We start from the raw sequence: 25,983 nt of genomic DNA on the forward strand, positions 1-25,983 counted from the left end.
TGATATATAAAATGTGCTTAATATTTTGCTCATGCAGACCAGACACAGACATTGAAAATGATGACATAGGATTTACTTCAAAATGATTTCCTGGAATAAAGGGCAATGCCTGCAGTGAGATCTGATGTAACTGCACACATTTAGCAGTTGTTAGTGAAAAAGAGTCTGATGAGATCCCTGCATAGGCAGTACGGGTGGGACAGCGCGAGAGAAGGAAGAACTTACACAGACCTCTCTGCCCAGACAGGTTCAAAACTGTAGAAGTAAGTGAACGTGAAAGCTGAATTACCAGAAGGGAACTTGTTAAGAAAGCCTGTCTGAGCGTGTGACCTCCTCTAGATATTCCTACTTCACAGAAATGCCAGAGGCACAGTAATGTCTGAAGCAGAAGGTGCTAAATAGCTTGAGATTCATGGGAAAGCCAGCGTAAGTTCACTTCCTCCTCTAGCTAACTGATGTGAAGCAGGTTAAAGAGCAGGACACGTTGTCTGTTTTGAATGTGAGTGCTCTTTGTCATTTAATGTTCTTTTTCTGGCTAGGACACCCTCTTGCTGTGGTTACTCACTATTTCCTTTCACTTAACAAAAAAAAAAAGTGTGTGTGTGTGGGGGGGGGGGGAACATACAAAGATATGTCTAATATTTCTGCCCAGAACCTTCCAAGGGCATTCTACCACCATGAAAAAAAAAAAGATATTTTTTTCTTAAAAATAGAAATTATTTTCATTATTCTGGAAGGAGTATTATAATTTTAGTTGCTTTTTAAAGTTACCTTGTCACCGAGGATATTTTGTTTGTTTACATGTTCTTAAAAAAATATGGCTCAATAAGAATGCAGTCTTAGCTCAAGATCTCCTTGACAGGCAGAAGTCCCTTTAAAGCAGTGGTTCTCAACATTCCTAATGTTGTGACCCATTGTTACAGTTCCTTGTGTTTTAGTGACCCACCAACAATAAAAATATCCCGTTGCTCCCTAAAGAAGTGTAACATTGCTATGGTTATGAATTGTAATGTATATATTTTTGGAGATCCAGGTTTGCCAAAGGCATTGAGAGCCACAGGATGAGAATTCTGTACTGCTTTAAAGGGAATATTTGAGGCTAACAATTTCCAAGGTTGGATGTGGCTCTTTGGATGATGTAGGGTGTAGGCCAGATACGTTCCTTTCAACCTACTTATGCAAAACTCAATTATTCAAAACATAAAACATGAATAAAAATTTATGAAAGAATTATCTCCTTTTTTTCTCAGACAGATTCACATCACATTCAATAGTCTTTATTCTGTGTAAAGAGTTCTTTAGACGATAGCACGCCAAAGGGCATAGACAAATATATGTATGCACAGACACACAAAAACATATTTCTATTTCTATTAGATATCATCCACAATATTCTAATAAACTGTATTTTATCAATCTTAACTGCTTATTCTGTAACCCTTTTGACACCAGATTATACTTCAACAAAAATATTCTTTCAGTTATATATATCTGAACATTTGAAAATCACTTTAATGGCTCATAAACTAAAAAGAATATCACACCATTTCAAAGGTCAACATAGCAAATGCATCACACTACATTTACATCAAGAGGTATAGCATTAATTATAGCAGGTACAGCCCATTGTCCGTCACTGGCACAACAGGGTGACTGACCATGTAAACAAGTTTCAGCACACAGCTCAACCGGACCAGCTAAGAAGACAGGAAGAAGACTCACCAGAATTGGGATCCGAGTTGCCATCTGCTTCGGTCCTCTTGTCCGGAGAGGCCTGGTCGTAGAATTCGTCCTGTGGCTGAACCAGAGGAAGAGGGTGTGAGATCAGGGTTCCACTACCCACCGGCTCGTGGTCTCCCAGACCACTGTCACTGCAGCTTTCCTGGGAGCCATCCGGAAGGTGAAAGGTAACACGGCGCTGAGACTACAAAGAAGACCACAGGACACGCAGTTAACACTGGCTTCTCCCTGGCACCAGGCTCATGCGCAGCAGAACACAGATTCAAATATTACAACACATAAATGATATAGTATAAAGTCAAAGTATGCAAGTCTAGGAACAAAGAGCCAGCATTTTTCACTTGCATTTACTAGGTAATGGACAACTGGCAAGTTACCAAAACAAATGCCTACCTTTAATAATGGGAGGACATAAAATTAATGTAAAACCTTGGGAAAATTTTAAGAAAAATAAAGGTGCATACTTGGACTCATGAAATTATAGGGAATTCCCAAATACAAAATGCATGGACTCATTCGTTTCACAGAACTGAGTAGATAATTGCTTATTTTTGAGTCCCTCTGCTTCCGAGAGACTTGCAATGGAGTACAGTTGCTGTTGTATAGGCTTACTTCTCAGTTTGCCCTTTAAGTTGTGAAATATAATGATACAAATGATAATGTAGCATCGAACGAGAACAAGTTTATGTTTTATTAAAGCTAGTCGTGGAAAAAAATAATTAAAATTGTTACTACACATAATAAAGGTATGTTAAGTTGTTATTGATGTATATTGAAGGAAATCACTTTATTCAAAACTTAAAAACAGAGACAGGGAGTGATTAATGAGCTATAGTTGCTCACTGGCTCAGGTTTTATGCTTAGCCTCTTTTAAAGACATTGCAGTAGAGATGTATTTAGTATAGTGCTTTGGCCTGCATTGCATATACGAACCACGTAATGAGCTAAGGTGTGCTTATAGTTACTTCAGTGAAAGTCAGTGTTTTAGTACAACAAAAGTCTGCATTCTAGCACGGACCAGAGTTCAGTTTTCACGGTCAATGTGCTTTGGGCTGATGTAATACTTGAGATATAAAACTGCGTGCAGCTATGTGGGGGTAAAAATGTAAGCTGTAGGGAATTGCATATGTTAGTAAATGAATACTATAGTACTGAAAGTAATTTCTATTCTTTCACAGCCAAAAGACCTTCCAGTATGATGGTACACATGATTACTTTTATAGAGATTAAATGACATCACTAATACATAGAAACAGATAAAATCCGAATAGATGGTGTATAATAAAACCATCTCCCAGCATTTAATATTTGTGTTTTTCAGGCGATAATTTACAGAGTATATTCAAAGAAGCAAGCATGCCGCTAGAAGCAAATTCAGTAGGCAGATGTAATGCAACTCAATAAAATGCCTTTATAGACTGACAATAGAACACAACCTATTTTCTATGAGTCACTGGTTCAAATCCAGCTAAAAGTCATCGTGGAGAATAGCTGCTGATGCCACTGTATTGCTGTTCAATGGCCTATGTGAAATGAGTTGATAGTTCAGTACATTTTTAATGAACTGACACCAACATCCCATAAACTATAATCATAAATGGTACTAATTGTGTCTCATGTAGCATATTTTCCCTCTACACGAAACTCTTGGATTAGCATCATTCATTCCCCTTCTGAAGGTTCTCTTGTATGCCTACATGAGCCCTGCACCAGATAGCAACATCAGACATGCACCAGCCCTCCTGAAACAAAGGTTATGCTACCATGTTTACTGTTGTGTTTCCTCTCACTTGACATTTAACTGTCAAGGAAAAAGTGCCCCTAAGTTCATACTTCAATATGTTCTACATCTGCTATGATCTTTTATGGATGAAGTGAATACCAAGGGCATTGAGCTCATTGGCCATTATATATGATGGTCAGCAATGATTTCTAAGATTTCCATCCAGGAGAAACCTAAGGACAAGTCACACTGTCCTCTGACAAGTCTCAAATGCTGCCTATACCATCAAGGGTCCTTTATTTCAAAGAAAATGAAATTACATTTAATACATATGAAAGAAAAATATAATGCTGCTTTAGCTATAGTATTTTTCTCCATGCAATATTTCTCAAAATATGTAACAGCAATTATCTCTTATTTTAGCAGTTGTTACGATATGGATATGTGTATTTATTTATTATCTAGTATGTATTAGAAATATTATAAAGAATAATGAGTGAAATATTTTCTTCTAAAAGTATTATAATGAACTTGGTAGACTCTTTCGTATGTTACATTATATATTTTAAATATTTTTTATTTTTGACATTATAGTATAGTTATGATATTTAAATGCTAGGAATGAGAATAGAAAAATAAAAATATAGTTTTTAAAATTTCAATGAAACACTGTAAATTAGAATGATATCATAATTCATATTTATTAATTAACCTGATACAAAGATGCCTAAAACTTATTGTCAGAACTGTGCAGTATTTTTCAGTCTGGGGAGGGACAGGATGGAGATTTATACAGACTAAGAATTGGTAAGTGGCTTCAATGGAGTGAATAAAAGTAATCAAACATACCCATTGCAGTGGTGGTGAGAATGGCAGGTCTAAATGGCCAGAGACTGGTTCTGAGGCAGCTAGCTTATGGAAATGATGGGGATTGCTTATTTAAATCTAGTCAGTTGGAAAGGAGGAGAACAGACAAGGGAAGAAGGGCTTCAGCTGGGTCAGAGGACTTCCAAGACTATCTGCTAGGTTAGCAGACTGCCTGTCACATGATGTCTGAGAGGCCAGTTCCCTGGAGGGAAAACAGAAGCCTAACTGGCTTTATCATGACAGGACCTTTGTCTCCATAGAGGAGAGAAGGTTTAAGCCTGATTTTGGCAGTGAGCAGCCCCATTCCTGTCTTGCTCTCTGAGAGATGTCCAGGATATGTAAGTGTTGTCTGAGTGTAGAGCAAGTGAACATATATACTTTAACTCCCGTGCTAGATCGTTTGCTCTGGCTCAGAAAGAGGTTAGTCTATCTCTGGCAAGAAAACATGAGAAAATATTGTCTGGCCAATAGAGCATTGTAAGATCAGAAAGGCACAAATAAAAAGTGTATCTGCTGCATAATAGAAGTATTATATACATACACGGTAGAAGGAAATTGTAGTAGTTTATCTTCATATATATATGTGCATATATATGTATGTGTGTGTGCAAAATGAATGGATTTGTCACGATTAGTCAAAAAGTATTTGCTTTCATTCACTAACATTAAGCATTAAAATTTTCATATGTAAAGCACAAAATGTAGCTTTTGTCACAGATGTTGCTTCAGACCCTATTGTTTGAAAAGAACTTGCACTTAAGACAAAGCTCTGTAGTTAAAATTGAGGAACATATAGAAGTCTAGGTTTCTTCAGAGGACAAATTTTGATAGAGTTTCACAAATTTGATTCTAGTACAGGGTAGTACAAGGACTCTTTTCACGAACATTTGCAAGGTATAAATTAATGTGATCAATATTCAAAGAGGGTCTTTAATGTATATTTTATGAAAACCGCTACAGCCTATGGTTTTAAATGTCTCCATTATCGCAAATTTGTTTAAAAAATTATCATTCCAAAGGATCCCCCTAGTAATGATAAAGTAAATATTTAAACCACAGAATTATTTTGTAATGATTCATTTTTATTATTTGAAAATGGCAAGTTAAATTAATGTCCTACTCTGTGTTAAAAGTATTTACATTAGATAGGTTCACATATGAAGAATTTAGGCTTATTCTTAATCTGGAAATTACTTAAAGATTTAATATTCTACTCTTATCAATTACATTTTTTAATCTAAAAAAATAAGATTTTTAAAGATCTTTACTGTCAAAAACTAGAGTGGAATTCACAATATACAGTTTTATGCAGAAGAGTCTTTTAGCTACTAATTAATTTATTCATTTAATGATTAATTCGTGAGTGCCTATTATCTACAAGAACATATTCCCACCCTGTGGAGAGCCATGAGTAATTGCCAATCATGAGCCTCCGCTGTGCCTAACTGGTAAACAAGTAATGTGCGCAGGTGCAAGAGTAAATTCGTGCCAAGTCACTGCCCATCCCGGGGCGTGGTGATGAGGCTCTGGGAGAGCAGCCAATCAGATGTGGACACGCCACACTAAGGTGTATGTATATAAGCAGCGCCTTTTTGGTGCTTGGGGTCTTCCTCTTCATGTTGAAACTGGTGTAATAAAGTTGCTGCAGAAGGATCCGGTTTCTCACGCATGTGTTCTTGCTGGTGAGACAATAGCGCGTGTGAGACCACCTCTATGGAAAGTATGGTGAAGAAATCATTGAATCCCAGAGTTTTCTAAAAACGATCACATAATTAATGATTTTCCTAATCTGTGTCCCCACTTGTACTTAAGGCTCATTGGACTACCAACTATGCCCTTTTTAGATGGGATCCCATTCTAATTCTTTCGAACTATACAGACTTGGGAAAAATCAGTCCAAGAAAAGGGAACATTTACTGTAAATTTTTTTAGAAGCTGATTGTTCTTTAATCAGAACTATTAAGGGCATATTCATAAGCAATAGTGTATCATAAGGAGAGGCATTTTCTAACTTTCTGCCATAATAATCCATATATTTGACAGATTGAAATTTAAGCATATCGTGAGTTGATGACAACAATAATAAATATAAAATAGAAGAGTAACAAGGAGTTTTAGCATAGCCTAGTTTCATTGCAAGTCCCAAAAACTTCTTTTTATATGCCATTTAAAACTTTTTTAAAACTAAGACTTAGGTAATAAGAACATTGAAGAATCATTGAAAAGATAATAAGTACAGGGCAAGATGTAGAAGGTAGACACTCCATGTTTTATGAACTTATAATAAAAATTTACTGAGTTCATGTAAGCGAACTGGACTTGATTCAGGCAATGGAAATGGAACAAACCAGCAAGGGGGGGGGTGCTTTAGTTCACCACCAGAGCACTTTCCAATGGCCCACTCTCTTTTCCCATCATTCTGGCCACTTGTAAAGGCAACAATGGGACAGTGAACTGCTGTTAATGTCTCCTCTATTTCTTTAACATTTACATTGTTCATTTTTTTTTTTAAGGAAATGCTTAGTTTGTGTTTGGTGACTGTGTGTAACAACTCCAGTAATCAAAGAGGAAAGCAGATGATTCAGCAAATTAAAAACAATTTTTGAATCTTACCTACTCAAATAAATACAACTAAGGATGTGTATGATTGCAGTCACTTACTTACAGCCGTCGTGATAGAGGCAGTGAGGCACCTCCTACATTGTATCTGCTGTACACTTAACCACCATGCTAGCTGCAGCTACTCACTGTTTCTTTTGGGGATATCACTGTCACCTTTTATTTCTGACTCCACAATTGAGATGTTTCATTTTTAAACTTTTAAAATGCATGTGAGATACTCTCACTGATGTAAATGTGATATATTTTATATGTAAATGCCTTACTGTAAAATGAGCTACTGAAAGGAAATGTGTATTTTATGTGCTTTGTAGCATGTTTTAGATACCTATTAAGATTTTTTTTAATAATAGAAGCCCTAATGTAAATAGCCCATAGCAGCACTTTTACAGTACTTTGAATTTTATTCCTATTTGATTTTAATCTAATGACAGAAATTTAGGTAAATTTATCTTCAAACCTATTTGATATATTTTGAGAACCCAAGAAACTACAGGCTCTTTCAGTAAGCAGACTTGATTTTTGGATTTAAATATTTTGAACAAATATAAAACAAAAATCTGGCTTTTACTGAGTTTTCTCTTGTGGGATGCTACAGAAAAGGAAAAAAGTTTTAAACTGACTTCACCCCTGAATAAGGGAATGTGACCCTACCCTTCATGCTCCCCCAGGGTCAACACAAAGAGAAATGATTAAACATTTCACAGTGTGGGTCACAGTGTTTCTTATATTCTTTAATTCTTGCTATCTGAAATGGCCTTAACCTATTTCTCACAGTTAAATGATGCCCAGTAGGAATGTAGTATTTTATCAGAGCATTCAAAGTATAAAACGGCTGAATTAAACTAGAGCAGCTGTTCGTGAATCTACAAGATTTTTTCACATCTATAAATTATATGTACAGAAATGTGGAAAAAACAACTCAGCAAGAGTCCTTTCCAATTTCACTTACTGGTAAACAAACCCATGTGACAAAGTAGGCTACCCCTCATCATATTTACAAAATCAGCATACAAGATAATTGCAGCAATTTATTAGAAATTATACTAAATTATGACTGTTATTAAAGTAAACATATATAAGTCACTAGTATAAGTATGGAATTAAGTACTGGGAAGAGATGCTTCTTTGGGTAAGGATAACTTTCTGAAATATATTTTCTGAAATGTCAGTCCTGTAAAAGGAATTTGAGTCTGATTTGTGTCTAGTATCTGAGAACTCATTTTAGCTAACTTCTGTAATATAAACCAGAGACCAAATGCATTTCTGTAGAATTAAACTCAATAATAATTATCAGTAAAAAATAAAATTTTAACCCCATTGTAGAGCATGTCTCTACTCAAAACATGCTTTTATGTTATAGCTCCATAATATATTATAAGCTAGGTCTTCAAGCCATGGAAGCCACATAGGGGAATATAAACAGCTGTATGCGTACAACTATACACACATATGCACAGAGTATTTTATTCCTTGTATGTTCAGAATAATTTCAAGGTCATAATTATATTTAAGCCCAAAAACAGATTTAACCCATCTGAAGACATACTATATTAGGGAATCATGAACAAATGAAAAAAAATATACAATTCCTTTCAAAGCCTTGAAAAATTGCTATTAATTCACATTAATAATTTTCAGATGGCCTTATAAATTACTATTTCCATAACAAATGTTTACGTATTTGAACTAGATTTTATTAAATATATCATGCTATTGTAGTAGAAAGAACATTAAGAGTCTTTTAGAGTTGTTGAAGAATAGAAGTTTCTTTTTACTGTCACTACTTAATGTAATGTGCACCTGTCTGACCTTGGACAACAAGAATTCCCAGAGTATACCTGACTAGCCAGCCTATGGCTCAAGGAAGCAGCTGAATAAGAATTGATTTAGCAAAGGATCAAAGAGAAAAACCATTGACCTTAATCTTGCTCATAATGCTTGTGTGTGTGTGTGTGTGTGTGTGTGTGTGTGTGTTTTGCAAGTCTCTTAGAAACAAGAGATAGCAAGCACAGTGCACAAAAAGTAAGTAAAGATCCAGATATAAAAACAAGCATAAACAGAGAGGATCCCAGAGTAATGCTGTTCACCTAATCCTGAATCTCTCTCCCAGGTGCTCCTAAAGCTGTTCTAGTAAAAGTTCATTAGGAAGAAGAAATGAAGAACACATGGGAATGTTGTCCTTGTCTATCAAGACCATAGCAAACATTTTCATGTGCTCATGTAATTATTGGAATGTCATCTAATCCTGGATTCATTAATAAGTGATAAAATACTGGTAGATATGGACTATAGGATAAAATAAATGTAAATTGGTAAGTGGATGATCAGTCTGGATGAAGAAACAGAGATAGATATTGGCAGGCAAAGAATAAACACTACATGTTACATGCTAGCAGTGCTAAGAGTCTACCATATACTTTATTTGATCTTCATTCAAGTACTAGGAAAAAAATCACATCTCTGGAAATACAAGCAAATCTGAACTTTTGCATTTATGAAAGATCTCATTTAAATATTGTTTAAATTTGAATGTTGGTTTTAAAGAACAGGAACAGCTCATATTGTGCTTGTAGATTTTAAATTAAATCAGGAAAATAACATTTTTCCAAAATAATCCTGGTGCATGTCTGTGTGTGTGTTTGTAAATAAATCATTATATGATATAAAAGTTACATTCCAACTCTTATATAAATAGACACAACTCATCCCTTGCTATGTCTGGGAGCATGATATTTTCTCATTCTTAAAGCATAAATTTTTAAAAATTTATCTGACATCATTAATAAGATAATTATTTACTACTGATGATATAGAATCTAAAATCCCCTATTGAGTACAGGCAAACATAAAGGCGCATTCTGATGCATAGAGGTTACATTAATATTGCCTCTGAGTTGGAAAGTTTAAAGTAACATGACACATAGCTGGCTGTTTCCATGTTCATTCATGCACGTGGTGGCTAAAGGTAGATGTCCATTTCCCTCCATCACTTTCCTTCCTTTTTCAAGACAGAGTCTTTTTATAAAAGATAAAAAACAAAAGTAAAAAGATACAGAGTCCAGTTATTGTTTAGAAAATAATACTTCATAGAGTTTAGAATTTGTCTTGTATATTTGATATCTTCAAATTACAAGAAGTCTTTATTTAAGAAATTTAACAGAAGACAGATTTTATAACATTCCTCTAAGTACTGTACAGTTAGTAATATTAGTTTAATCACAGTAGTGGAGAAAGTGATGAAAAATTGAAAATTCGCCATGTCTTGAAAGCCTGTATAATATTATTTGAGACATTTTTAGGGTTTGATATCTTTGCTCTTTATCAACTCAATATATTTTATTTTTAAGTTTTGGAGTGGATATTGTGTTGTGCATGGTATAGTTACTTATTTGTGTAGCTGTGTTAGCAAATGAACATGCATAAGTATGCATATGTGATTGCATCCATGTGAACATTTTTTAAAGGCACTATCATTCATGGCTGAAGACAGTTGATATTGCCTGGCCAAGGATTTTTCAGGATTCCACAACCTCTTCCACTTCTGACATCGCACAACCACAGCCATGACTGTGACTGGCTTTTTTTTGTTTGTTTGTTTGATTCTGCGACTTCAAACTCATATCGATATGCTTGCTCAGCAGTTATTTTATGGTGATCACTCTCCCCAGACACTGTTCTTTATTTCTCAATATTTAAAAATTTATGGGTGTTGCTTTTTTGTTCTTGTGAACAATAATAACGTATACAGTATAGGTTACAATAATAATATTGGGCATTAAAATTATACTTGGATATCACTATAGAATTCATATGCCTAATTCTTTAATAACAGATAGCATTAACTGTAGTTGAGAACAAAGGAGGCTTTTCAAGGATAGTCTTCTTCTAAATTCATAGCTTTTGGTGCTTAAATAAAGATCAACCTCAACCCTTTCTCAGTGCGAATGGAGGAATGTTCTTTTTGGATCATAAGTTTAGCAATAACGCTGAAGGTTGAATAGGATCAGATGAATGGTCACAGACTTCACAAGAGGGTTAAAACTGGAAATATGAGAAAGCTTCCACAGCAAACTTTCCAACCTACATATTGAACAATAACTTTCAGATATGGAACTATCATATAAATATTTCTGAAATGGTTAGTAAGTATTAATAGGTGTGATATCAAATAGAGAGGTCCTGTAAGCTGGAGGAATTATGTTTAAAAATCTCCTGCACTCTGTAAAATATGTCGTATCCACAAGTCTGCTAGAATCAGAGCCCTTATAATGATCTTCAGAAAACAGAGACAATGAGGTTGTTGGAATACACATGAATAAGAACTAGTATTTTTTCTCTTGGGTTGAATAGTCTTTGTTCTAAACAGTCTAAGTAGCTGGACTTTCTTTCAAAAAGAAAAAAAAAATCCTACTATTACTGCAGACATCACTGTGACTTTGAGCCTGATATTTGAAACAAAATCACTCCTACATCTCAGTGATAATCGCTTCTTGCCCTGTGGCTTTTTAATCTTCCCTTTGAAAGCATTACTGAGTCTCCAATCTCAGTTATTTGTAGACTGGGGATAATTTGTTTCCCTGAACATAAGTATGGAATTCAAACATGTGTTGAGATTTTGTGCATGTAAAACCTTTTTTTTTTTAATTTAAGTTGAGTTTGTAAAACAATGAACAGTAATCAGGAAAAGAAATGCAGTTTTTATATTCTACCATGTTATCTTTATAACAAAGATAAGTGAAGCTCTCAGTCCTCATCAAACAAGCTTCATTTCACAGTATATGGATAACTTTACAAAAAAAAGACAACTGGGCTCAGTGCAGAGGGCAAAAATATGGGAAGCCTGGACCCAATAGATCCACATACAGTACAACTCTTGCTCCTAAGAATCAGGAAACCACATGGAAGAGAAGATTGAAAGATTATAAGAACCGAAGGATCAAGAAGTCTTCTGGGATTGGTAAAGATCTTTTCCCAATCTGTTAGTTGCCTTTTTGTCTTATTGACAGTGTCCTTTGCCTTACAGAAGATTTGCAATTTTATGAGGCCCCATTTGTCAATTCTTGATCTTACAGCACAAGCCATTGGCATACTTCGGATCTAGTCCGTGTCCTAGTCTGACAGATGGAAGAAGAGAGATAGATAGATGATGGCACTTTGGGAATTAAGGAGTTACCTTTCCTGGAATAGATCAGAGCACTTAATGTCTGGAGAGGCATCATATCTCAGCCTTCATAGACTAATAAAACACATAGAAAATACTAGGTAAGACATTTTGTTGTGTAGTAAACTTTCATAGATATGGAAAATTATGAGACTTGCATCAGACCGGCAGTTTGAGTGATAACTGAACAAACACGTCAGTGCATCAATAACAGTTCCTAAGAGACTATGATAGAAAAAAGTATATTTTTAGCACGAGGATATGATCTTACGACCCCATCATTGCATACACCTTATACGTATAATTCCTTAGAAATTTGGCAGGGTGGCATTCATAAAAGAGAAATTAGGTACTCCTGAAGTGTGAAGTATGTTTACAACTAAGGATCATAAGCGTATAAGTAACTTATATTCTAATTTACAAATTTCTATATAAAAATTCTACTTTAATTTGTTTTCTAATTGCATTATTCTGTTCTCAATTATATCCAGGAGAAAATTACTTCAGTTTTAATTCTCCACTGAGCAGATATCTCTGAAACAATATCAGAATGTCTGTAAAATCTGAATTAGAATGGTTCTTAATATAGAGTCATGTGCTCCATGATTGTGATAATACAAATTAATAACTTGTCATTAGGTAATTCATCCTCATTCAAACATAGTCCATGTACTTTACAAAGCAAGTAGTACAGCCTATAGCATTCATGCACAGTGTGGTACAGCCTCCTGCTCGACATTACAAACTTGTACAGCATGCTTTCCACTAAATACTGTAGATATCTCTAGTATAATGCTAAGGAGTAGTGAGTCTAAGCATAGAAATGTATACTAAAATGTATAGAAACAAGCATCGTGGTCACAGGACACTTCCTATGAGTAGATATTGGAGTTAGCTCTGAGTAAGTTAGCTAGTACTGACTGAATAAGACGGTCGATACACTTCTATCAACTGTATGTAACTCGAATGTTTTACTTACATCAATCTAGCAATATGTATTTTTTAATAAGAAATGTGCCTTACTTTGATGGATTTTGTACTTCATAATTTTCATTAATGTTGCACTCACACATTTATCTTAAGAGCTAAGCACCAAATATAGCTAAGTAACATTTCTTTTTTCTTTATGTCCTTATTTTATGAAGTGTTTCTACTTAATTCATCTTATACATTTCCTATGTGTGTATATATATATATATATATATGTGTGTGTGTGTGTGTGTGTGTGTGTATTTACATGTGTACATACACTTATAGATAGATACATGCATGCTTACATTCATACATAAACATGCACATAATAAAATACCATACATGCATGCATGTTTACACACACACACACACATGTTTATCCATGATCAGGGTCAATATCTCTTTCTTGCATCTTGTCATCTTGTAAGTTTGTCAGGATCAGCTGCACCGTTGGATTTATCTATCATCTGTTGAGCATCAGATCCCAGTTGCAGAACCTGTCTGAGCCTTTCCAGCCACATGCACAGATAACAGAACTAAAAGGTTTGCCTAGCACTGTCTAACTCACTATCTCTTCTTATAAAGCATGCTGCTTTTAAGTGTGTAAGAACATCTACTTGATTGTTTCTTTTATTGTTGATTTGTTAAAGAGTCTTAATGCCAATGAACATCAATCTCAAGGAACCATAAGGCATCAATCAAAGCTGAAGGTTTTTGGCTTCATAACTATTATGGACCTTGTAAACTTAAAGTTTTCTTTCAGATCTTGCCTGTATATACCTAGAATGAATATATATATATATATATATATATATATATATATATATATATATATATATATGAATGTGTATATATGTATTTATATATATATATACATATATTTCATTTTTCTACTGCCTGCTCCAATCAGTTTTACTCTGTGTGTGTGTGTGTGTGTGTGTGTGTGTGTGTGTGAGAGAGAGAGAGAGAGAGAGAGAGAGACAGAAAATTTCAGGATTGATTTTATTCATAAAGGTTATTGATGGCCTAACTCCATCTTGTGGTACATGTGTCTCTTTCTTACATGGACAAGAGGAGAGGGTTCAGGATAAGTCAAGAGCTTTTCTAGCGTTCTTATTTCAGTTACTCAACTAAAACATTAACCTGCTTTCTCTCAGGGACTGTTTGTGATACCGAGGAGCAGTCATTCCACTCATCGGCTTTAGTCCAGGAAGTTAAATGAAATGGAACAAGTAATTACACATGTAGTTGAAGCTATGAAGGAAAAGCTTCCAGTACCACAGAATTTAATGCTTGATACAGAGATATTCAAGCTTCATAGAAAACTCTTCAAATAAAGAAAATGGCCAATAATGTATGAGTACCAAGTTTACACTGGATTGTTAGAATAAATAATGGTAATGGTTTATAATTTTTTGCAAAAATATATTAAATAATGATTTTAGATCAGAATTATAGAATTTTTATGTTCTCTTTCATAAAATCTAAACTCTATAACTCCAATAAAGGTAGCTTTCAAGATTATGTATGTTAATGAAAAATAAGTCCTAACTGCTGAAGATCATTCTATTTTTTCTGTATCAACCTGAATACCTTTAAATCAAAAACATGTAAAGATCTTTACTGTTTATGATTAATAATTCTGGGTGATTAATTACAATATTTGGGTATACTCATTGTTTCTTCTGGGATATCCTAATAAAGTTGACAACTTTATTGTGTCTGAATTATTATTAAACCTCACATGAAGAAATTGGGACCAATCTTATTTGGGAAGAGAAAATTACAAAGGTAGAGATTGTTACAATACACTACAGTGTGATGATACTCAAAATGTGGGTTAAATAAAAACATGCAAAAAAAATTTCATGCCCACAACATTTATCATCATGACAATGTCAAAATAAAACCATCTATTTTCTTTAATTATTAAAAACACATAAAACAGACATTGTAACTCAAACAAAACTACTGAAAATAGTTCTGATTTGCATATGAAAAATACAAAAGCAGATCCACTTGACTTTAATTTTTAAAAAAATATCACATTTAAATAAAATGAAATGGACTCTAAATACATACTAATCATCTCAACTCTTTTAATTACTCTCATTGTAAAAGCCATTTAGAATGTTGGGTTACTCCCTAGAATATGTCTTCCCTGGGAACTTTATTGCATCTACAACAGATGAAAATAGTAAGAGTAAATTCAGGATTATAGTCTGAATCTGGCACTTAAAGCAGCAGTTCATCGCAGCGAGCAAACTGTGATAGATGATGGCCTTCATTTCTTGATCATGGATACAATAAAGTAGGCTAAAATATGCAAGATGTAAAATAGAAAAAATTCTTTATTCTCATATGAAAAAAATTATTATTAAATTTTATTCATGTTTTGAGTAAGTGTGCTTTGATCTTATACAGTCCCTCCTTTAACTCCTCCCAGATCGACCTCCCTTCTCTATCCACAGTATCCACAGAGCTATCAGTTTTTTTTATTTTTTGTTTTTTACAACTATCAATTCTAGTTCATTCTGCCTATTTATCCTGGATGTGTGTTCTTCCACTGGAGCATTATTTATCTGCCAGAGGCTGTATCAAAAGAAGAAGAAGAAGAAGAAGAAGAAGAAGAAGAAGAAGAAGAAGAAGAAGAAGAAGAAGAGGAGGAGGAGGAGGAGGAGGAGGAGGAGGAGGAGGAGGAGGAGGAGGAGGAGGAGGAGGAGGAGGAGGAGGAGGAGATAAAGAAGGAAAGAGAGAAAGGGAGAGGGGCAGAGAGAGAGGGAAAGAGAGAGAGCAAGAGAGGGGGAAAGAGAGAGAGAGAGAGAGAGAGAGAGAGAGAGAGAGAGAGAGAGAGAGAGAGAGAGAGAGAGAGAATATTGTCTCTCTTCTGGCAGCCCATTAACGTAGTAACCAACAGTTGTAACTTGCTTTCCAGCAAGGGATAGGATAACTAGGGATGAGACAACTAGGGGTAGGACTTCATGTCCTCCCTTCTTATAATTCAATTCCACTGTTCAAGTATTGTTTTCAACAATGAGATACTGTTAATATTATTTTCATTGACTCTCTTTATAGAATATTAATTCTATAGAATACTTAGCAAATTGATTATGAAACTTAGAATGTAGAAAAAATTTAAGACACAATACATTGCAAATATATATATATATTTGACAAGCCTTAGAGATAACACATCTCAGGAAAAATATCAAAATTCTAAAATTCATTATAATAGTTACTTCTTACATAAACCATTTCCACAGATCACAACTTGCTGCAATAATAATTTATAGATATTTTGACAGACCAGAGATGATGGCTTCTGCTAGAATCCAAAAACATTCTCAAATGTATTTACTCCTAATTGCATTTAATTTCATATTACAATGATTAATCAGAATGAATGTCTTCATTTTCTGCTGCTTTAACTGCAAGAAATGATCTCTTCTGTTTTTATCCTATTATAAGGATCGTTACAAAAATGGGAAACAATTAACACCGGGTTTAATGCCTGAGTGCTATAGAGCTGAAGTAATTGCACTCAAGGTCTGCTAACTTTTTAATCAGGCATTTGGTTGCAAGCTGCTCGCAATTGATTCAGAGAGAACTAACACTGTCTAAGGAAGAAAGCAGGTGTGCCAAAAATGCAGGCATGTTGGCAAAACAAATGAAAGGTTTTTAAAGGGAAAGGAAAAGAAGAAAGCAGTAAAAATCAACGCGAAGTGCTTATCAGCAGGCTGTTTCAATGCTGGGGCCTGTCATTTAACAAAGCCAGAGGTGCACAAAAGCGCAGTGGTGAGGGTCCCACTGACCGACTACTCTCACACAGTGCTAGTAAAGCTTAGCAGTGAGAAGCCAGTCCATCCCAAAGTTAGCGAACTTAGTTAATTAAAGGAGAAGACTTCAAATTTCCATATTCAGTAGAGTTAAAAGACAATCAGAGGAGTCTGAAATTACATTATAATTAGAAATGCTCCCTGTTCCTTGCATTAGGGATACTCTTTGAAAAACAAATTTGGTCAGGTGCTTTGTACTCTCCAAAAAAAATATATGAATTCTACAGATTTCCTCTGAAAGCTAATGAATGTTTCCTCCTTTTAATAACTGCCGTAATGTCAGTCTTGTACCACAGAAGTCATTGCTAGAAATGTTCTTTTTCATTCATTTAATGGTGTGTACAGTCTTCCAGAACTTTCTGGGGGGATTTTCATTTCCCTCTAGCATTCTCTTTGAATAGATCTTCGAAGAATGACTACTTTTAGAAAAATTCATTCACAGTTTATTAGTACAAGAAGTAAAGAAATATATATTAAATTGCCAGTCTAACTTTTGATGATCATTATGTACACTGTTGAAAGCTCTTGAATCAGAAGGAGTCCAATAAATGGCAGATTTGACCATTTGCTGAGAGATTTCCAAGAGCTTGCTGCTGCTTTTTTTTTTTTTCTGAACTCAGAGAAACAAGAACATTTGAATATTTAAAGAATAAGACAAAGCAGAGCTAGCTTTTCGGGCTCAAGAGCAAGTCAGAGCAAGAACAAAATCAAGAGTGCATCAGCTATGAGCTTCCTCAAGCAAAACCCTGTGTGCAATTGAATTATGGTTGTTTGCCTGGACTACCAGGCAATCCATTTTAGAATTCATTAAGATGCCTCAGGGTTCAGAAGAAGGTAGATAGAGATCAATGAATCTAAAAATGTTACACAGGAAAGTTACTCAAGTTTCTATTCTATCTCAGCTCCAAACAAGTTTTGGAAGGCTGAGATCCCCTGTGAGTATCACTTCAGATTTCATTGAACTCTCCTTTGGCTTCTCCTTGTGCAAACAGCTCTCCAGGAGCCACCACAACATCTGTTGTTTTCTTGTGAAGGGCTAATACAAATGAAAGGAAGGCACCTGGCATGTGGCCACCTGCATGCAAAGTCACTTGGTCTTAAGGGATTCTCTCAAAGCTGGGAGCTCAAGCATTTCAGGAAGGATGCCAAATGGAGAGGAACACAGAGACTGGCGGGCACCACAGAGACCTTGGTGACCCAAATTACATCACAGGGGGGATTGTACCAGAATAACATTTGTGCGATTTCTGATCCCACATGTGAAATTACACGAATTTTTATCACTCTGAAGCATTCTAGTGAAAATTTGAAATCTAATAATTCAAAAGCCCTTTGGAATCCAGTACCTATGCATGATATGTGTGCACATAAAGGAGGGCTTCGGTGACTTACATCTCAAGAACACTTGACATATGTGTTGCAATAGCTGGTCATGTTGGTGGAGGAATGCTATACTTAAGGCATGGTTTGACCACTCAGTATCAGTGTTTTGCTGGAAGTACTTATCCAGTATGATGTTACTCATAAGCCTGATGGCCAGGACTCCAACTGTTACATGTGTTGGTTAGTTTTACTTTGACTTTACCCAAGATGAACAAGTATGGGATGAAGGAGTATCCAGTGAGAAAATGCCCCTACAACATTGGCCTCTGGGCAATTCTATAGTGCTTTTCCTTAACTAGTTATTGATTGTGGAGGACCCAGTTGATGGTTCTAGATGCTATAAGAAGGCAGGCTCAGCAAGCCATTAAGATCAAGCCAGGAAGTAGCATCCCTCCATGGCTTTTTTTTATAAATCCTGCCTCCAAGATTCTGACTTAAATTCCTGCTCCGATTTCTCTGCATGATGGACTATGAACTATAACCAGAAATTAACCCTTCCAAAATTGATTTTTATTGTGTTGTTTTACTACAGCTATAATAACCCTAACTAAGACATTCCATAAAATAGGAAATCTATCGAAGATTCCTCCCCTTGGATAGATTTCATTACATTCTTTTCAGTGGCTTGAGTTTGTTCTGATTATTTGCCATCATATTTTTATTAAAAACAAACAGCACATTCTGTACATTGTTTGAATGGTATCAATAGCACACTCCACAGTTAGAAATAAAACTCTCTTCTCACTGAAAAGTAATGAGTAAGAGGAGAAACAAGCCACTATTGCTTTAATATGTACTTAATGTCTATGTACTTCTTATATTTATTCCAATTTCCATGGTTGAAATAAAAACACATTTAGTTTAGCTTATGAGGTCCATTTAGTATTTAAAGATTATTTATTCATTGGTTACAGACCATTGCTTAGACTACACAGAATAAGCTATCCTAAGGTGATGTTTAGTCATTATCATTTATTGGTTAATTTAATTTTTATTTTCTTGCCCATCCTCAATGCATACACAAATGTGTATATGTACACTGATCATTCTTATCTTTTTTCTATATCATTAACATGAATTACTTTCACACTTAAAAGGCCTAAATCATTAAGTCTCATAAAATTGAGTTAAATAGCTATTTGTTTATTCATAGCATTTCATTGGAAATACATACATTCTTGACTCGGGGTATGTCATGTAATCAACATGACCAGAAAGCATCATGCTGTAGCTTACCAATGTTCGTACTTAATGTTTGTTTAAATAATGATGCCATTTACTTAAAAACTTTGACTTCACGATTCTGGCAAAATACTAGTATACTAATAACCAAGAATATTTGTAATAACATTTTAAAAAATACTGGGATCTTCCCACTTCATTAGGAATCTTATTCTTAATGTCATATTCATAAAAATCCATCGTAATATTAAATTTCTTTACAGCAAAGGAGGTATTATACTGTGGTTTCAGTAACAAATCCGGAGCTCTGATTTGTACTACCAATTGTCTGGGTCCCAAGTCATTTCTTGTTATAAGCATGCAGACTCTACATTTACAAAACAAGGAAATTAAAATTATCATCCAGAGTAGAAAAATTGCAAAAAAAAATGTACAACATAAAAAGATAATAAATAGTCTGTGTAATGATAAATTGCATATTTTTCTACTAGTTTGTTAGCACTATCTTGACAGGTTCATCTTTGTTTTACTGTTAAATATATTCCTAGTATTAGAACAGTGTTCAATAGCTATTGATCAAGTCATAGAATTTTAGTCCCAGTGGTTAGAGTTGTGCATACACTGACCATCCAAATCAAGGCACAACACAGTCAGAGCTGCCAGACTCAATGATAAGTGTCTGCATGTCCTGCTTTGCGGGGAGCATGGTTCCACGTTAAAATGTGGTGTAGAATAATAACTTTGTGAACAGGCTTTTAGCCACCTTGGTAATCACATGCAGTTGTTTGGACGTTCTCCCTCTATGCTCATATATATTACTATATTTGTAAAGAAAGAGGTTTGACTATCTGGTAGTATGTCTCAATTTTCTCCCTTAGCTTTAAGGTACATGAATACTGCTTCATTTCTCTAATCCCCCCCACACACACACTTTTTTAAATACTTCTATTGCTGTTTTCCCCACCCCTATAACATTAGCTCTTTTTGTGTCTCTATTTTCTGCTCTCAGCCTAATTCCAAGTATTCAAGGATCAAAGTGCAGTGTGTCTTTTCACAAAGGCGGGTGAGCTGATGTGGACTGTGTACGTGGGTTTTGGTATATTTTTATGTAGAAATAATAAGTAGGCTAGTTGCCAAAAGTCACTGAAGTATAATAAATAACTACCCAGTTTATGGTACACTGTGGAAGATGTCAAAATGTTGCTTGTTGGTGGATCCTAAATATACTGTCTGAAAATAGATATTTAAATATCTCTGACACTAGTAGCCAGGTGAATCTTAGGCTCCAACCTAGTCACTTAGCTTTTCTTTGTGAATAGGAAACATGGTTACTCACCACCATAATACCACAGCATACAATTAAATGAATCATCTTTCATTGAGGCTTATATTATATAAAGAATACTTAACAAAGAGAACCATTACAGAACAGTAGGTTTTCCTTTGGAGAGAGAGGATATTTATTGTATATGAATGCTCACGACATGTAGAGAAAGAGTTGTCTTGCCTATTTATAGCACATGAGCTGAGACTTTGATTTTTTGACACTTCTCCTGAGGTACCTTCTGAGTCAACATTTATACAAGGTGATCTAAGGATACAGTATAAAGAGGAAATTAACCTTTGGACAATGGACTTAACTACTTGATTATAGTTATTAACCTAACCATATGTTCAGCTTTAAATATTCAATGCATTCATGTGAAAAACCTATTTGAAAGAAAAAATGATCATTGCTGTCTAATGTCTAATGTTTCTTGATAGTGAACAGAAAAAGAATGTAACAAAATGTATCCTTCAATGCAGCTATACTGAGGATTGAGGACTGTCAAGAAATTTGGGGCATGTGGCCTCCACTGTCATGGATGAATTAATGATTATAAGGAATGACTAGAATCTGCTAAATCATATGTGCTCTGTTGAACTCTCCTGCTCTTCTTCCTTTCACCATGGGATGGCTCAGCAAGAAATCTCTTGCCATGAACCTTTTGATCTTAGACTTCCCAGCCTCCAGATATGTTAACACATAAGTCTCTCCCTTGCTCTCTTTGTTAATAAGTTATCCTGCCTCAGGTATTCTGTTACACCAGGACAGGAGAGACTGTGCAATGTTTTCCTTTCTTTCTTACACTTAGGTGGAGTTGCTCTTATAAAGTGTTTCCCAGCAAATATTTCAGGGTTGTTAGCCAGAAATACACTTATTTATTAATTATAGTTAGTTTAGATAGTTATCGTTAGTTATTTTGCAATGTGTTATTTGTAAAGAATTATAAATGACCAAAGAAATGCAAAAAAGAGGAAGGAAGGAAGAAAGAAATGAATGATTTAAAATACTAGAGAGTATATAAGTAAAAGCCAATCAAAATTCAGCCAGGTGAACTTATAACTAAAAATAAACATTCCACAAGTCATGCTTTTTTGAGGCTACAATCTGATTTTCGCTAGAATCCTAATTACTTCTCTGTTTTCCATTTCCTTTAGTGCCTGAGTATTTACAGATTGAGGAATCTTATTTCTTAGAGAAATAATTCGTTCTAAGGGAACCTTTTTCTTTTCCTCTTAGAAATGGCAGAATTGAGATAACTCTGAAGCTTGACACTTGGATTCGAGTGCCTGTGCCAGATGATGAGTGTCCTTCACTTTGATCTTAGATCCAGGAACTAACTTTAAGTGACACTTCTCATTACCCCTCCCCAGCTCTTCCCTAAAGCTTCCTGCACTTTCACAAGCTGTGAACACAACCTTTCCTGGCGGCACCAATATTGTTTGCTGAGTAATATTTTGTTTTGAATGTGCAGCTTCAGGATCCTTTGCTAATTAAAATTGCTCACCACTGAGAGCTCCCCTGAGGTTTGCCCTTGTTTATTTGGGTTAGACCATGAAAGCATGGTGGAGCCAAGTCATAGACCATAATTTGCTGCCAACTGAAATGGAAACATTAGAGAAAAAGAGTGACAAAACTTGCTCACAGTTTTCTTCACATGCAGATACAGTTAGTTTTAACATAATCCAAATAAACACATGCATTGGTGCATAAAGGGACACTGAGAGACAAAGCTTCTCTGCAGAGCGCCACTCTGACAGACTTCAAGGCTTGGAATAGTGAGGAGCATAATATCTTTGGGGAAAATGCATTTGTGATTGCTTTAGACACTGAATCATAGAGTGCTGGGTTCGAATGCTTTTGGACATAGTTAACATGCACGGTCTTTTGGATGTAATAACCCAGGTCAATCTTAAAAATATTTAGTCTCATTTTCATGTGGGAATTTAGTGTGGGAATCTGCTCACAATCACATTCCCACATTTGTGTATTTAATGTGACATGGTGAAAAATATTTCTGTGTGTGCCTGAGCATGTGTGCATTTATACATTGTATGCCTGCATGCATGTGTGCAAGTGTGTGTGTGTGTGTGTGTGTGTGTGTGTGTGTGTGTGTGTGTGTGTGTGTGTGTTAGAAAATAGTGATGGGAAGTATCAGGAACTGATTGCTTATGGGAAGCTGGGAATTCTGAGAGAAAATGTTAAGGATATCGATGGTAGGAATCAAAATGAAAGACATCAACAAAAATAAAATAAAACTATTGAAATACCTTATTCAAAAGCAATATAGAAGATGAGATCTAAATAGCCACCATTTACCACCCCACCCAGACCTCCCTTTTATCTTTCTGGTCTGATTCAGTGCAGAGTGGTGTATCCAAGTAGGGAAGGATCTACACCAGTCAGCCTGAGGAGATTATTTGAAGACGTGGTAAGAAAAGAGCAATAGGTTGAAGACAAGCTTCATTTGTGGTCTCTTCTGATCTTTGTACCAAAACAACTCTGTGTTAAATAGGTGAAAATAAAGAGGTCAGGTATACTTGCTTTAGTTACATAATATTTGGACATTTGTTGTGAACTTTAACTGTGAGAAAGATGATTAGTAGCAGATTCAATTCTGAAAAGAAATAGTTCCACCCTAGACTATAGTTGAACCATAGAGTACAAGTATTTACTTAGAGAATAAAGTTAAATATATACCTGTGCTGTATTTGTAGCGGTATATGAAAAATTAATATCACATTTTTTTCAATTTTTATAACAATGAAAATTAGTTTTCTGATAGGAGAATAATAGCCTAAAGAATTTACAGGAACATAATCATAGAAGAAAAATGTCTTATCCCTGAATAGCTTGTTGTAGCAAATGCCATTTTCTTGTTATACTTTATAATTTCTGATATGTTTCACTTACATTACTGAAAAGTTAGTATCTCAGGAAATTAAAAAGTTATATTTGAAAAGGTGCATTTTATTAAAGCAATAAATAAAAAAATAAATAAATAAGAGAAACTTCTTCAGATATTGCTTTGCAGCTCTGAAGACAGCAGGATCCTTCCAAATGTCACAAGAAAAAAAAAAACATCTGGTCAGAACCTGACAGCATCAGAGAAAAATGCCACTGAATTAATACTGCCTTAGAAGGCCTTGGGGAAATAGAGAATATATTATCAGTTTGGTAGTGAATGACACCCAGAAACTGAAGGACTAAACACACAAGTTAGAACAAACATGGAAACATCTTAGCTAACATAAGAAAGTGGGCTATCTTTTCAAACGTTAATTCCATTTTTTCAAAGAGTTGTTTCATGACTGTTTAATTTCTGTGTAAGTAACTGACATGCTGGCTCTGTTCACAATCCTTACATCTGTATCTTGTTTCTTTTATATATAAAGTTCATCTCGGTTTCTGTACTATTGGAAATCAGAGATGTACACATGCCTTAAGATTTCAGAGAATCCTGTTTAGATAGGATTTGATCTAAAAGGAGGCATATGTTAAATCGTCTTACTTGAGGCCAGACTCTCTTCTAACTCTGCACCCCACAGTGCTCATTCGAGTGAAGAGTCATCTTTGAAGGCAATTGGAGCGTCTTGGTTGGCTGAGCACCATGGAGCTTGGAGCAAGATAAAAAAAGAACCACAGACTTTCAACTATAATTCTGCTAGCGGGACATACTGAAGCCATCCAGGCTGACAACTGTGGGATGGGGTTCACTGGCCTGTTAGCCACAAAGAAATACATAGCATACGTCTATAATTATAAACCAAACATAATCCAATAACAAATCGGTAAAAGGGTGCTAATTACACTCAAAATTTATTTTATTGAAATTTTCTTCTAAATAATGTATGCATGCACATATAATTATTGTGTTTAGAGTTCATCTTTGCATCTGTGTCAAGATATGGAGAAATAAGACATGGGTTTTATTTGGTTTTCATTAACATAGCATAGAAATAGCATAGGTAAAGACTGTATTGGTAACTTATTTTAACCTAAGGGAAAACTGAAAGTTTTAATAAATGTAGTTTTCCTACGTTCAGCAACTTTTAGGTCCTTTATGAATGCCTTATCACTGTGTCCAAAATTATTAAAAATAAAACACTCCATGTTCTATTACTAAATATGAAGGAGAGTTCAAAATCTATTCAAGCGATTTTGATTCCCAATCAAGTTTGGGAACATTGTACTTGATTTTCTGTGGTCAAATCCCTCTAAAAAATCAAGAAAGAGCGTCTAAAAGACGCTAGTATAATTCAGCTAGTTAACCCTGTTATGCCAATATGCTTCCAGAGACAGGCTTTCTATAAATATTTTATAGTTAAACAGGTCTACTGTATGCATTCTTTTCTACTCTCCGTTTCTCTTATATTAACTAGTCATTACTTTTCTTATCCTGCATATTTGTAAAATTCCCTCATCTACTTTCAATATCCACTATGAGTCTCTTTACAAAACCATCCAAAACAAAAACAAAAAAACCTCTTTCAACTGATAGGCAAAATTGTCTTGTTCATGCCTCCATAATGTAGCTTATTCATAAATCTTTGGATCTTTTTGTGGATAAACACACACACAGAGTTAAAATGGAACTCTAACCACTTTCTTGATGACTCTTGTTGACAATGCAACACCTTTCTCCTTGTTTTTTCATCAAGATTTATTTTTCTGAAATTTCTTATTTTTTGTTAGTTAAACTTAGAATCTCAGTCTTTCTGTTCAAAGTCTTTTAATTCATCAAGAGTGATGGCATGCCAAATGACTTCTTATGAGTTCCTGTTGTGCATCATTTTGGTCACCCCTGGATTTCTGTTGCTCAGTTTGTAGTCTTTATTGTCGAAAAAACAGATGAAGTAGAGAGTGTAATATGTGCCTTTGCATTGAGAACCTACAACTGTCTTATACAAATGGTTTCCCATTATTTATGTTGGATGTGATTTTCAATTGAAGCATATTTATTTAGACTAATGCTCGTGTCTTTCATGAGAAATAAAAATTGAGAATAAAAAATGAAAAATTGGAACTCTAATTTTTATGTCATTGTGAGATACTAGAATAGTGTTTCCTTCAAACATGTTTCTGAGTCCTTGGACTTAGATATCAGAAACCAAAGGGTGAAACTAAGAAGGTTGAGGGGCTAGAGCCAGCGGAAAATACTGATACGTGAAGC

General features: G+C 34.9%; 1 protein-coding gene across 6 annotated transcripts in view; it reads right to left on the reverse strand.

Annotated features, from left to right (window-relative positions):
• The window catches only part of Pcdh9 (protocadherin 9), an 879,135-nt gene that overhangs the window by 311,257 nt on the left and 541,895 nt on the right, over positions 1-25,983 (reverse strand). For 3 of the 6 annotated variants that reach the window (NM_001346722.1, NM_001271799.1, NM_001271800.2), the window contains one exon: positions 1,723-1,798. The exons of 1 other annotated variant lie outside the window; for it this stretch is intronic. In NM_001346722.1, coding sequence (NP_001333651.1) covers positions 1,723-1,798 — 76 coding nt within the window. Of the gene's footprint in view, positions 1-1,722; positions 1,925-25,983 lie in introns of all 6 variants that reach the window. 2 more of the 6 variants (NM_001271798.1, NM_001081377.3) reach the window with 1 other exon arrangement.

Source organism: Mus musculus, chromosome 14 (assembly GCF_000001635.26).
Source record: "Mus musculus strain C57BL/6J chromosome 14, GRCm38.p6 C57BL/6J".
Taxonomy (NCBI): domain Eukaryota; kingdom Metazoa; phylum Chordata; class Mammalia; order Rodentia; family Muridae; genus Mus; species Mus musculus.